Source organism: Mauremys reevesii, linkage group 10, assembly GCF_016161935.1.
Source record: "Mauremys reevesii isolate NIE-2019 linkage group 10, ASM1616193v1, whole genome shotgun sequence".
In the NCBI taxonomy this organism is placed as follows: Eukaryota; Metazoa; Chordata; order Testudines; family Geoemydidae; genus Mauremys; species Mauremys reevesii.
This window is the reverse complement of record NC_052632.1, coordinates 66247739-66259874: the sequence shown is the minus strand read 5'-3', so window position 1 is coordinate 66259874 and position 12136 is coordinate 66247739. Positions and strand designations below refer to the sequence as shown.

Here is a 12136-nt window from a genome sequence, read left to right as displayed (position 1 = left end):
AGAGGGCTCTGTCTCCTTCCCCCCCTCTTTTTCCCGTGACAGATGAGGGACGCAAGCCCCGTCCCTGGGACGGGATTAAATGTCTGCCCCGCTCAGGCTCCCCCAGCTATAGCCTGGGAGGGGAGGAGAAGTGTTACGACAGGAGCAGTTAGTTTACGACAGTGAGTTCATTTCCGGCATTGGGTGTTGCGCTTGGGGGCGGAAGCTGCGGAGAGGCGGGGGGAGGAAAACAAAGGGGGTGTGAGGGGCAGGGGGAGCCGGGATGTGAAGAGAGAGAGGCGGCGGCGGCGGAGGTGGCGAGAGCGGCCCAGGTGACCGGAGCGGGGGGGCGGGTCTAGCCGCGGCCTCAGGCGGGCCGGGACGCAGGGCCCGCTCCGGGTGGTGGGAGAGACCCTGGGTGCGGACCTGGGCCTCAAAGGGATCGGGCGTCGGGCCTGGGGAAAGCCCAGCGGGAGGGTGGTGCACAGTCCTGGGCTAGGAGAGGGCTGAGCACCGGCGGCTTCCCGTGTCTCCGGTTGCGGCCCCTGCTAACCAAGCCCGGCCCTACTTGGCACCGTGGGGGGAGCCTGCCTGTGTAGGAGCAACGGGGGCGCGGGGTCCTGGCCCTAGGGGCGGGGGAGGGAGGCACTGACCCTGTCTCGGGCGGGATACGGTCCTGGTGCTGCCCCGGGCGGGGAGCAGGTCCCTGGGGAGCCGGGGAGGGGGGTCTCTCGGTGGGGTTGCTCTCTGCGCTCGCTTCCCGAGCCTCCAAAGCCCTGCTGCCCTGTGTGCGCCCGAGCTGCGTCCCCTTTCCCTTAGGCGAGCCCCAGGCGGGTTTGAACGTGTGTTTTCATCCTTTGTCGCCTGGCCATGTGCCCGTGCGGGGCTCGGTGGGAGCCCATTTCCCAGACAAACCCTCGGCAGTTTTTCTGCGTTGCGCTTCAAGACGCGCTCAAGTTAAACCAGGCTTTCGTTTGGATGTAAGCGTTCCCCTGTAGCGTGTGAACTAAGTGCGTGAGAAAGAGAAGAGAAACTGCCTCGAGAATCGCTACTGAATAAAGCCAAACAGAAGAGAAAGGAAAAGTAAACACTAAAAAGTTGGAAAGAAATCAGGCTTTTAAAATCCTTATATTTTAATAATTTTGAATGTTATAATAAGGGATCGAGACATTTATTTTTTAAAATTGTTTATAAATCGAATGTCCTCTTAAAAGTAACTGGCCAAGTTTCAAGATTTAATAAATGTGATCTAATTTTGAACAGGACAGATATCAGACTACAGTTCAGAGTAGAGTTCATATAGTTTTATTGTCAAATCCGGGTAGCTTTAACTTGTAGTAAATGCCAGTTCTCCCATTCAAGGCTAAACTTTCATAAATGTTACTAAAGAGCAGAGGCAGCATGGTCTCTGTTGAATAGACTATATGGGTGGGAAGTCTGTGTTTCTAATCATTAGCTCTGCTAGTAATTTACTCTGGGGTCTTGGACAAGTTGTTTAGCTTCTTTGTGACTCTGTGAAACAGTAGTAAGGCTTACATACCTCAGTGGTGTGCTGAGGATTAGTAAAAGCTTGTTTGTATTCCTTCACTTTTTTTCATTACATTGCACTCACTCTGTGTGCTCTCCTGTTGGACTTTCTGTCATGAAACTCTAGCTCCTGGGTTGCGGTTTAGGACGACACAGCAATTAGAGCCCTGCAGCAGGACTCAGATGCCATAATAGTGGCAGCCGGTAAAATCTACTTTGTTGTGGGCAGAATTGGATAGGCAAAAAAAACCCAGACTGCATTAATTTTTAGGAAAACACTAAATCTCTCATCAGTTTGTCATAAATAGAATTTCAGCAGTGTAAAGCATGTTGTTTTTCTTTTCTTTTCTTTTTTTTAAATAAAGGTTTTCATTCTTAAATTTAAGTGAGGAATAGAAAGGGATTTGCTGTCTATTATAACAGGAGTTAAAGTATATTTTTATGTGGCTTAAGCAAAATTTGTTTTATTCTTAGTAGTAAAAATTGTTTCTGAATTCCATGTGTATATATAATTCTGGGTATATATAATGTGTATGTGTATATGTATGTGTGTGTATATATACACGGGATTCAGAAACAATTTTTATCACAATATATAATAACCAACCCATTTTTCTTTTTGTTAAGTAGCATGGGGGAATCTATCTCTCTCTTGTGAGATTTGCAGGATCTAAGATTTTGTGCAGGTAGGAGCCAGATAAAAATGCAAGAAACAATGCGGGAGTGGGTATTGTGGGACGGGAGTGGGATTAAAAAAATAGTCCTGCGCAGGGCTTTAGTAGCAGTATCGGTTGTTCACAGCGTGTTGCTAGATATCCGTTGTTGAAGTGGTTTTGTGTATTTACAGAAGCCACCATGAACATAAGAAACATTTCCATTCACTTACCAGTGCTTTGGGTTCCCATTTTAAGATACAGGAGTAAGCTACAATAATAATTCATACTGTAGAAATAAGTCTAATCTGTGTTCAAACCATTTTATTAAGTTGAATGTAAACAGTGCAGCTCTAGTATCAGAGGGGTAGCTGTGCAGGGCAGCCATGCGTCTGACGAAGTAGGTATTCACCCACGAAAGCTTATGCTCCAATACATCTGTTAGTATTGCCACAGGACTCTCTGTTGCTTAGTGCAGATCTACTGACTTTTCAACTTTGCAGTTCATAATCAAGACAAAAGCATGGATTTATTATGTTTTAAAGTATTAATATTTAAAATATGCACAACTTTAACAGGTGGGAAGAATGAAAGAAAGGAGGGATGAAAGAATGTTGAACTATTCTGTATGGCTGTATGATGGAAGGAAACAGAACGGAGAATCTCTGCAGTAGATCGTTTGGATGGGTTCAACGACAAGATAATGATGCTAAACCATGGCTCTGGAAATTCTCTAATTGCTTTTCTACCACTGAACAGACTTCGCCTTTCAGTGCAAAACCGGTAATTCTTTGCTATACTAAGAACATAACTGATACACAGGAACAGATGAGTACACCAAATTATCCATATTATGCGGTGGGGGGAGGGAGTGGGGGGTTTCTTCCCGACTTCCACAGGTTATCGACTTATGCCTTGAATCATAAAGATGGTCTTAAGTTTTTATATGTTAAGAACTTCTTGCAGTTATAGTAATTATAAATGTCTAACCCCCTAAAATAACATCAATTCTCCAGCCACCACATAGATCTTCAATCTACCTATCAGTAAAACATTGGGGAAATAGATGAGCCTCGTCCTTAACTTCCAACAAATTTGGTTTTTGTTAGACTAAGATGGGAGAGTAAGTTCGAGGGTTGGTGACACCTTATGGAAATGGCTGGGTTTTTTTTTTTTAAATGCTTTTATTTGCAACAGAGGGGGCATCACATGAAGGGGGGCAGACTTGAGAATCCAGGTTACAAATCATCTAGGGCTCTGAGAGGGCAAGAAATGCCTCAAACTCCATTTAGATTTTAGAAACCAATCCTTTAAAAATATTACCAAAATATTTGCCTGAATAGTTGTAGTAGTGAATTCCACAATATATGTTGCATGCAAGTGTACGTATTCCCTTTTATCTATATTACGTTGTCTGTCTCTTTTAATCTTGCTTTTGTATTATGGGAAACAGTAAATAGGAATACCCAACTGATCTTCTCTGAACCAATGGCTACTAATCTTGATAATCTCTTGTAGTGCTCTTCACGTTATCCAGTCTTGGCTAACCTAAACATGTGATGTCAGCAGTTCTTACACCATATGTGTCTGTCCTTTATAATGCATCTTGTTATAGTGGCTTGGGGTGCAGAACTACTGTTTATCCCCCAGCCTCCATAATGTTAAGTATATCAAACATCAGTCTTATTAATACCAGGGGCATTCAACATCTGTGTGTTGAAAATTGCTTTATCTTCTGTCTGTATGTTTGCATTCATACTTTGTCTATCTGTTTTTTGTTCTTTTTAAGGTATTCATCTTTCACCTCATGGCTACCAGTCTTCTTTAATAGCCTTTTCAGAGGGACTTGATCCAAAGCCTAAGTAAATTTTATATGTTCCTGTTATAGTTATCCATTTTTTTGGTTACCTCTACCGTCCAGTCAGCTAGAATTTACCATTATAGAAGTGGTTGTATATCACTGTAACATTGCTTGCTTTGTAATTTAAGAATATCGGTAATAATTGTCTTAACTTCCTTCTCCACCTCCAACATAGTAGCTGACCTCAGCCATTGTTTTTTTTTATCTCCAAGATTTTGGGGAAATATCAAAACTATGGAACATTCGCCCCATTAGTTTTGTGCATACCATTTTTATATATAAGTTTATGGATTTCAGCATGTGCAGCTGGTGGATTGATGGTTCTTTTGATTATTACAAGTTTCTGGCTTCTGTCACTGTCAGAATTGTAACGTGTGTGTGAGATCAAACTATAAACTACTAACTCATACATGAGAGATGCCCCTGAATGTAACACTGTGGCTTATTTTTTCCAGAAAGATTACATGGAGAACAAGAAAGGTGTTGTGGAATTGAAGGATGCTTCATCTCCTCTTCATGCTGGCTCTAAACTCTTTCCAGCAGTACCACTTCCTGATGTTCATTCTCTTCAGCAACAGCAAATACAGCTTTCACCTAGCCCCAAAGTAAGCTGCTGTGCTCATGGATCTGACTCCTCTTGTACTCATAAGATGCATTTTGGTGGTGGTGCTGGTGGTGGTAGCTTGATTCATCCTGGCACAATATTAGACTCTCAAAGCACTAGGACAATTACTTGTCAAGTAGGGTCAGGGTTTGCTTATCAGTCTGCATCGTCACTCAAGAATGCTCCAGCTAGAAGCAATTTGGCAGGCATTGCAAGTGACTTCCCCAGCATGTGCTTAGAAAATAATGTATCTTCCTGTCAACATCTACCATGTTGTGGAAAACTCCATTTCCAGTCCTGTCATGGTAATGTGCACAAACTGCATCAATTTCCAGCCCTTCAGAGCTGCACATCTTCTGGCTATTTTCCCTGTTCCGAATTTACAAGTGGGGCTACAGGGCACTTGGAGGAGCATATTACACAGTCGGAGCTAACATCACGTGTATGCACCAACTCTTTGCACCTAAATGTGGCACCTTCAGTCTGTTTAAAGGGATCTCACTACTGTAATGAATGTTTAAGCAAGGTTTGTACATTTCACATTTCTTCTTAAAGTGCTATATGTTGTAAATGCTTATATAGTGAATGTTAACTGGGAGACAAAATAGGTATGGTGGCCTACAGCTTGAATTATCTAGTTGATGTTAATACGTAGTTTAAGGGCCATGGTATCAGAAGCCTGCTCTTAATCTGAAGTGGGAGATTCATGGAGGTAGCATTCAATTTCATGGGAAGAGACAGCAGGATATCACACTATTTGAGTGTATCCCAGATTCTTTATTAATTGAACAAAATCTTTTCTAGTTCTGAAAGGAGCTGCTCACCTGTTCTGAGAGCTCCAGATAAAACATTCCATTAGTAGTGATTCTGTGAAGGATTACATGGCAGATAATCTGTATCCAGCATGGACAACTAATCAAGATGGCTCCATCTCATGAATTGGAAAAGCTTTTTTTGAGCATTAAGATCAGCCTTTCTAATCTATAATTAATTTTTATGCTTCAGTACCAGTTTAGTACACTTAATTTAACTACATTCAAATTTTAAAATCAGTCTGAATTTCAATAAAAGATCTGAAGTGAAGTATACTTCAGTTTATTCCACGTCTTGTAATGCCAGGCATCATTTAAAATGTAAATTGGGGTTTCAAGTTTGGTCCGTTTTTAATGTAAAACTGTACATAGAAAATCACTTCACAGAACTAGAGAATGAGGCCAAGATTTTAAAAAGCGATGAGTGATTTTGGGTGCCTCCATGTTAGTATGCTCAATTTGAGATTTTTTTTAAAGGGACCTGGGTATTTTGTTTTTTGGTGGTTGTTGGTTTTTTGCCAGAGGGTAGGTGATTAGCACTTTCCGAAAAGGGTGCCCCTTTAATATGTTGAGAAGGGCACTCAAAATCTCTTTTTGAAAGTTAGATCTGAATACATAAGGGAAGAGAGTCTGAGATGAGCACACTTCATTCAATGAGTTAATATTACTGTGGATTAGTTTCCAGATTAACATCTACAGCCCAGTCCATTGGAAGGTCGTTTTTTCATTGACACGAAGAGTAGAAATGTTCTAGGTTATATTAACGCATAATATTGTACATTAAACTAATTGGTGTTTTGAAAAAAATTGCTCCAACAGCCAACCAGAAATAGCTTAATTGATGCTGCTAAAATCTGGCCAAATATTCCCCCTCCCAGTACGCAGACTGCACCCATATCTATCCCAATGTGTAACGGCTGTGGAACCAAAGGAACAGGAAAAGAGACAAGTTTATTACTGGCAAGTAGCCTGGGCAAATCACCACAAAAATATGGTAAGCCACATTTGTTTGATTTAATGGCTGCACTCCTTAAAATACCATTGAAAGTTAAAAGGTTATCTTAAAAACTGCATGTTTCTCTGAAGATATTTCTTATGAAAAAGACTAAATGGTAAAAATAATTTTTTTTTTTGTTCATTTGACAGTTCTGTATATTTACTGTTTCTACTGTATAGTTAGTTTTCCATATTGTTTGTGTGGATCTTTTGTGTAGCAATATAAGGAAAGAAAACATTGTAGTGTTTTTTGTTTTTGTTTTGCTTAAAGAAAACTTAACTGTGAAACATTAGAGCGTATTTAGATTAGGTGTAATACCAGAAACTTACCTTAACCTACTTTTCCAAAATGGACTATGTACCAGGTTGATGATATCGCTTTAATACTTGAAATATTCGTATATTTTTGTAAAATTTTAATATTTGTGCTTCTGGTATAGTTACTATATCTTATAATGCAAATTTAAAAAAGACTATTGACAATTGTATGAAATGATCAATGATATATGTACAGTGGTGTGCTAGATATGTTCTCCAGCTCAATTTGACAGTTTGCAATTTAGGTGGTATGACAAGTCTTATTCTGGTAATGCAGTTGTTTTCCCTTATGGACTTGAGAGACTTAGGCCTGGCCTACACCAAAAACTAATGTCCACATAGCTTCATTGTTCAGGGGTATGAAGGGGAAAAAAAAGTCCCTGACAGAAGTGGCTAAATGGGCCAACCCCGCAGTATAAATGCTATTATGTCAACAGAAGAATGCTTCCGTCAACATAGTTAGTTTTTTGTCATTCAGGGAAGTGGTGTTCCTACACTGTCAGAAAACCCTCTTCCATCGGTGTAGGCTGGACCTCTGCTACAGGGTTATGGCAGCATAGCTACAGCAACATGGTTATGCCAGTATAGTCTCTGTAGCGTGGATTTCCCCCCCAGTCTTTTGGTTACCAATGGGAGTGCTGAGTGGCAATCTGACCGTCCAACTCTCAGTTCTTGTCTATTTCTGCTCATCTTGTGAGAAGCTGTGTCATTTCTGCTTGGGAAGCAAACAGCTATAGCCATTTGAGGCTTTTTATCCAGTTTTATGGTTTTTCCAAGATATGATTTCTGACAAATCCATAGAAGAACTCATCAGACATCATAACCAAAAGTCCACCAGAAAAGATGTTGTTTGCATGTTATCTGGTACTTATTCTTTTTTGTCAGTTCTGTGTTAACTTCTTTGGACATTCCAATCGCTGACCATCTGTACAGAGTCCCTTTAATTCATCATCTATTGTCTTTTGGTTTCTGCTTATTGTAGGTTAGGGAATGTATGTAAATGTGATTAAGCTTTTCCTGTGGCCATTCTGTAAGAGCAGAAACTTACCTTTGTCCCTCTGACTCCATAATATCAAATTCCAAGCCTCACATCCATTCTTCAGTTTAGTTTGTTGGCCTGTAGGAGAACCTTGTGTTTCCTGCATAGTTCCTTGGTTCTTCCTTGGACACACAATAGCAGATTTAAAGGTAGCCATCCTGCATCAAAAAAAACCTTCAGGACCAGACTCCAAAGAGAAACTGCTGAACTTCAGTTCATTTGCAAATTTGACATCATCAGCTCAGGATTAAACAAAGACTGTGAATGGCTAGCCAACTACAAAAGCAGTTTCTCCTCCCTTGGTGTTCACACCTCAGCTGCTAGAAGAGGGGCTCAACCTCCCTGATTGAACTAACCTCGTTATCTCTAGATTGATTCTTGCCTGCAAATTTATACCTGCCTCTGAAAATTTTCACCACGTGCGTCTGATGAAGTGGATATTCACCCACAAAAGCTTATGCTCCAATACATCTGTTTAGTCTATAAGGTGCCACAGGACTCTGTCGCTTTTTACAGATCCAGACTAACACGGCTACCCCTCTGATACTTGACAGTTTTTAAATATTTATTTTCCAGTACTAATTCAGTATTCATTATGAACTTTTAGCTGTGTAATGTTACTTCAGATACAGTTAAACAATTTAAATGATCTACATCAGTGCTTCTCAAAGTCTGGCCACCGCTTGTTCAGGGAAAGCCCCGGCAGTCCGGTCCGGTTTGTTTACCTGCTGCATCCTCAGGTTCGGCCGATCGCGGCTCCCACTGGCTGCAGTTCGCTGTCCCAGGCCAATGGGGGATGCGGGAAGCGGCGTGGGCCGAGGGTTGTGCTGGCCACCCTTCCCGCAGCCCCCATTGGCCTGGGACAGCGAACCGTGGCCAGTGGGAGCCGCGATTGTCCGAACCTGTGGACGTGGCAGGTAAATAAACCGGCACGGACCGCCAGGGGCTTTCCCTGAACAAGCGGTGGCCAGACTTTGAGAAGCACTGGTCTATATTGCTATTTTTAGCGCTGTAGCATGAGCCCAAGTTGTAGACCTGGGCTGAGACTTACTTTGTCATGGGTTTTTTTGCTATGTAGACATACCCTAAATGTCTTTTTTTTTTTTTTTTAAACCAAGAAGAATCCTTACACATCAGAGAACTACAACCTTCGAGGTGTTCAGATGGGATCAGTTTCCTAGCTGTCAGAGCGGTAGCCGTGTTAGTCTGTATCAGCAAAAAGAATGACATCTGAAACTTCCCATCTTTTATATTTTTGTCCTTTTATGCTTATAACTAGCAAAGTATCATAGTCTCGGCATTTCCCAGTTTAACGTAAAGGCTGTTTTATTAAATTTCTACAGGGTCTCCAGAAGTTGCAATAACAGGCCAGGTGCTGGAGAACTTGCCCCCCATTGGAGTCTTTTGGGATATTGAAAACTGCTCTGTTCCGACTGGCCGTTCAGCTATTGCAGTTGTACAACGAATTCGTGAAAAGTTTTTTAAAGGTCACAGGGAGGCAGAATTCATCTGTGTATGTGACATTAGTAAAGAAAATAAAGAAGTTATTCAGGAGCTGAACAACTGCCAGGTATGGAAGTGTTGTAATCTATTCGCTCAAAGCATTCTGTATAAAAAAAATAATGCAAATAATCTTTAATGAACAGAAGTAAGTCTTCTTTTTTTTTTCTTAAAACAGTTTAACTGGAGAAGATAGAAGTTATGATTTTAGCTGAATTTATACATGCATTAATTTTATTAAGAAAAAATAGACATGACAGCTACTTCCCCCCCAAAAATTTTTTTTAAGATGCATTTCATTACCTGTGGAACTATCTTCTCTAACTTTGTTTTGGGGAGAATCTTTATTTCATTTGGTAATTTTAAGAAACATTTCTAGCACAGTTCACAGAATTTGCAGCTAAATCACCAACTGAGATGACAGGTCAACCGATACTTCTTGCTTGAACCTTTTCCTAAATGGAGGGTGCACTGGGTGGAGGGGACATTGGAGCACAGTTATTGTTGTTTGGGACTCCTTTACCCCTCATGTCTACACTTTCAAACACTTTTTAAGACGCTTTACCTTAAAATTACCTTGCATTCTAATCTCCTTGGTTTAGTTTTTTAAACATTAATACCTTTGTAAGTTTTTCTCTGAATTAATGATACACGATCACCACCTTTTACTACTTAGCAATGTTTGGGCATTCAAAAATTATCTGTGTTTTGGCTGGCAACTAGCCTGCTTTAGATTGGGTTAGATGATGAGATCAGGAGTGCCAGACTTCTGTCATTGGGTTTTTAAAGTGGAGGGGATGGGTTATAATTAAGACCCTGCCCAATTCATGGCTGTGAAAAATGCATCATGGACCGTGAAATCTAGCTATAATGTTGGGGGGGGGGGGAGGCAGGAAAGGGTCACGGAATTTCCACCCTTACTTCTGTGCTGCTTTCAGAGCTGGGCAGTTGGAGAGCGGCAGCTGCTGGCTGGGCACCCAGCCCTGAAGGTGGCAGCACTGCCAGCAGAAGTGAGGGTGGCATGGTATGGGGGTGGGGGGTTGTCACTTTTTGCAGGGGCAAGGCTGGCCTTACGGGTGGGCAACCACCCCGGGTGATGTGATTGGGGGGACACCCCAGTGTCTGCACACATACAACCAGCCCAAGGCCCCTTTAGCCCTCAAGTGCTGGGCCTGGAGTGAGGGAAGGGCAGGGCTGGGGGCACCCTTGCTGGGGGCTCCTACCATGCCTGTCAACCCTCCCCACAACCTCCTTTGGGTCGAGACCCCCACGGTTACAACATTGTGAAATTTCAGATTTAAATATCTGAAACTAAATTTAAGATTTTTTATTTTTTTTTTAAATCCTATAACCATGAAATTTACCAAAATGGACTGTGAATTTGATAGGGCCCTAATTATAATGAAACTACCCCTATATCTTTATTTATGATGTCAAGTATCAGAGGGGTAGCCGTGTTAGTCTGGATCTGTAAAAGCAGCAAAAAGTCCGATGGCACCTTATAGACTAACAGACATATTGGAGCATGAGCTTTCGTGGGTGAATACCCACTTCGTCGGATGCATGTAGTAGAATTTTCCTCAATTCCACTACATGCATCCGACGAAGTGGGTATTCACCCACAAAAGCTCATGCTTCAATACGTCTGTTAGTCTATAAGGTGCCACAGGACTCTTTGCTGCTTTTATTTATGATGGTACTGCTGGGCACTGTTGTTTGTTGTTATAGTAATGGCTATAAAAAAAAAAAGAAAACTAGGCATATAAATCATGTCAGTTATCATGTGTGGCTTAAATCCATTTAGTCTAATCTCTGAGGGGTTGACTACATTTTGATTTGAAATTTGTATTTTGAGTGCAGTGTTTGGGCATATTCAAGTCCAAACTAGTACATGGCTGAATTTTTTCTTGATTTTAATTTATTAGTGTGTTCTGAAAATGACAAAGTAAGATTATACATGACAATTCTTTCAGAAAATTTACCTTTTTTGAAAGACTGATACAATGTTTAGAGAACAGTGTCTGAAGTACCACTGTTTCAAAATGGAAAAAATGAATTGTGTCTTTAAATAGCAAAGATACTAGTAAAAATAGAAGTGTTTCACTTTGAAGACCAGTGGTATAAAAACTATTGGAGTAGTTTGACTGTTGCTGGAGTCCAAGTGTAATTGAAAAGGTACCTTTTTATAGGTAAATTATTGAACATGGCAAACTTTCTTGGTTACCTTTTTTGAGAGATTTTAATACCCAGAAGAATCTAATTGATTTGTTCTTATTGGTAATCAGTGATTTGACTTATTTCCAAGGGTCAGTTCCCTTTATCAGTTGTTTGAAATTTTAACCCTTCAAGGCTTACCTTATGAATACTAAACAATCTTCATTAGTAACTTCATTTACCTAACAAAAGTTTTGATCACTAATACAATATGCTGAAGTTCAAATATTTCACACTTCAGTTGCATTTTAGCATTCAGTTTCAGTAAATCTTGTCCACTCACCTTGGAACATATTGATCATACACTTAAACTGACTAAATGTCTGTCTTCTTTTAATGCAAGTCCCTTATGTATGTTGTATCGGGCTTTCCCCATTCTTTTCCCCCATTTCACAGCTAGACTTATGCTTTGTTAAAAAGGTCAAAAATACGTAAGTGGGTTTTTGGTTTTTTTTTTAGTTGTATCTGTCTTTTGGTTTCTATGAGAACAGTAGTTCAGTTCTCTCTTTTTTTTTTTTAAATTATTATTGGCTCTATATATTCAGGAAGGCTGACACTTATCAATTGCTTTTGTGTTTACAAAAATATGTATCTATCAATCCTTGTGACAAGTTGTTTTTGTTCACTGCAATG

General features: G+C 40.7%; 1 protein-coding gene across 5 annotated transcripts in view; it reads left to right on the top strand.

Annotated features, from left to right (window-relative positions):
• Positions 1-40: 40 nt before the first annotated feature.
• Positions 41-12136, top strand: part of MARF1 (meiosis regulator and mRNA stability factor 1) — a 36723-nt gene continuing 24627 nt past the window's right edge. The window contains exons 1-5 of one of the 5 annotated variants that reach the window (XM_039492446.1): positions 41-161; positions 2738-2942; positions 4476-5150; positions 6256-6430; positions 9133-9359. In XM_039492446.1, coding sequence (XP_039348380.1) covers positions 2796-2942; positions 4476-5150; positions 6256-6430; positions 9133-9359 — 1224 coding nt within the window. In that variant the 5' untranslated portion in view covers positions 41-161; positions 2738-2795. Of the gene's footprint in view, positions 162-222; positions 312-2737; positions 2943-3948; positions 4022-4475; positions 5151-6255; positions 6431-9132; positions 9360-12136 lie in introns of those variants that run through there. The other 4 variants (XM_039492450.1, XM_039492445.1, XM_039492448.1 and 1 more) reach the window with 4 other exon arrangements.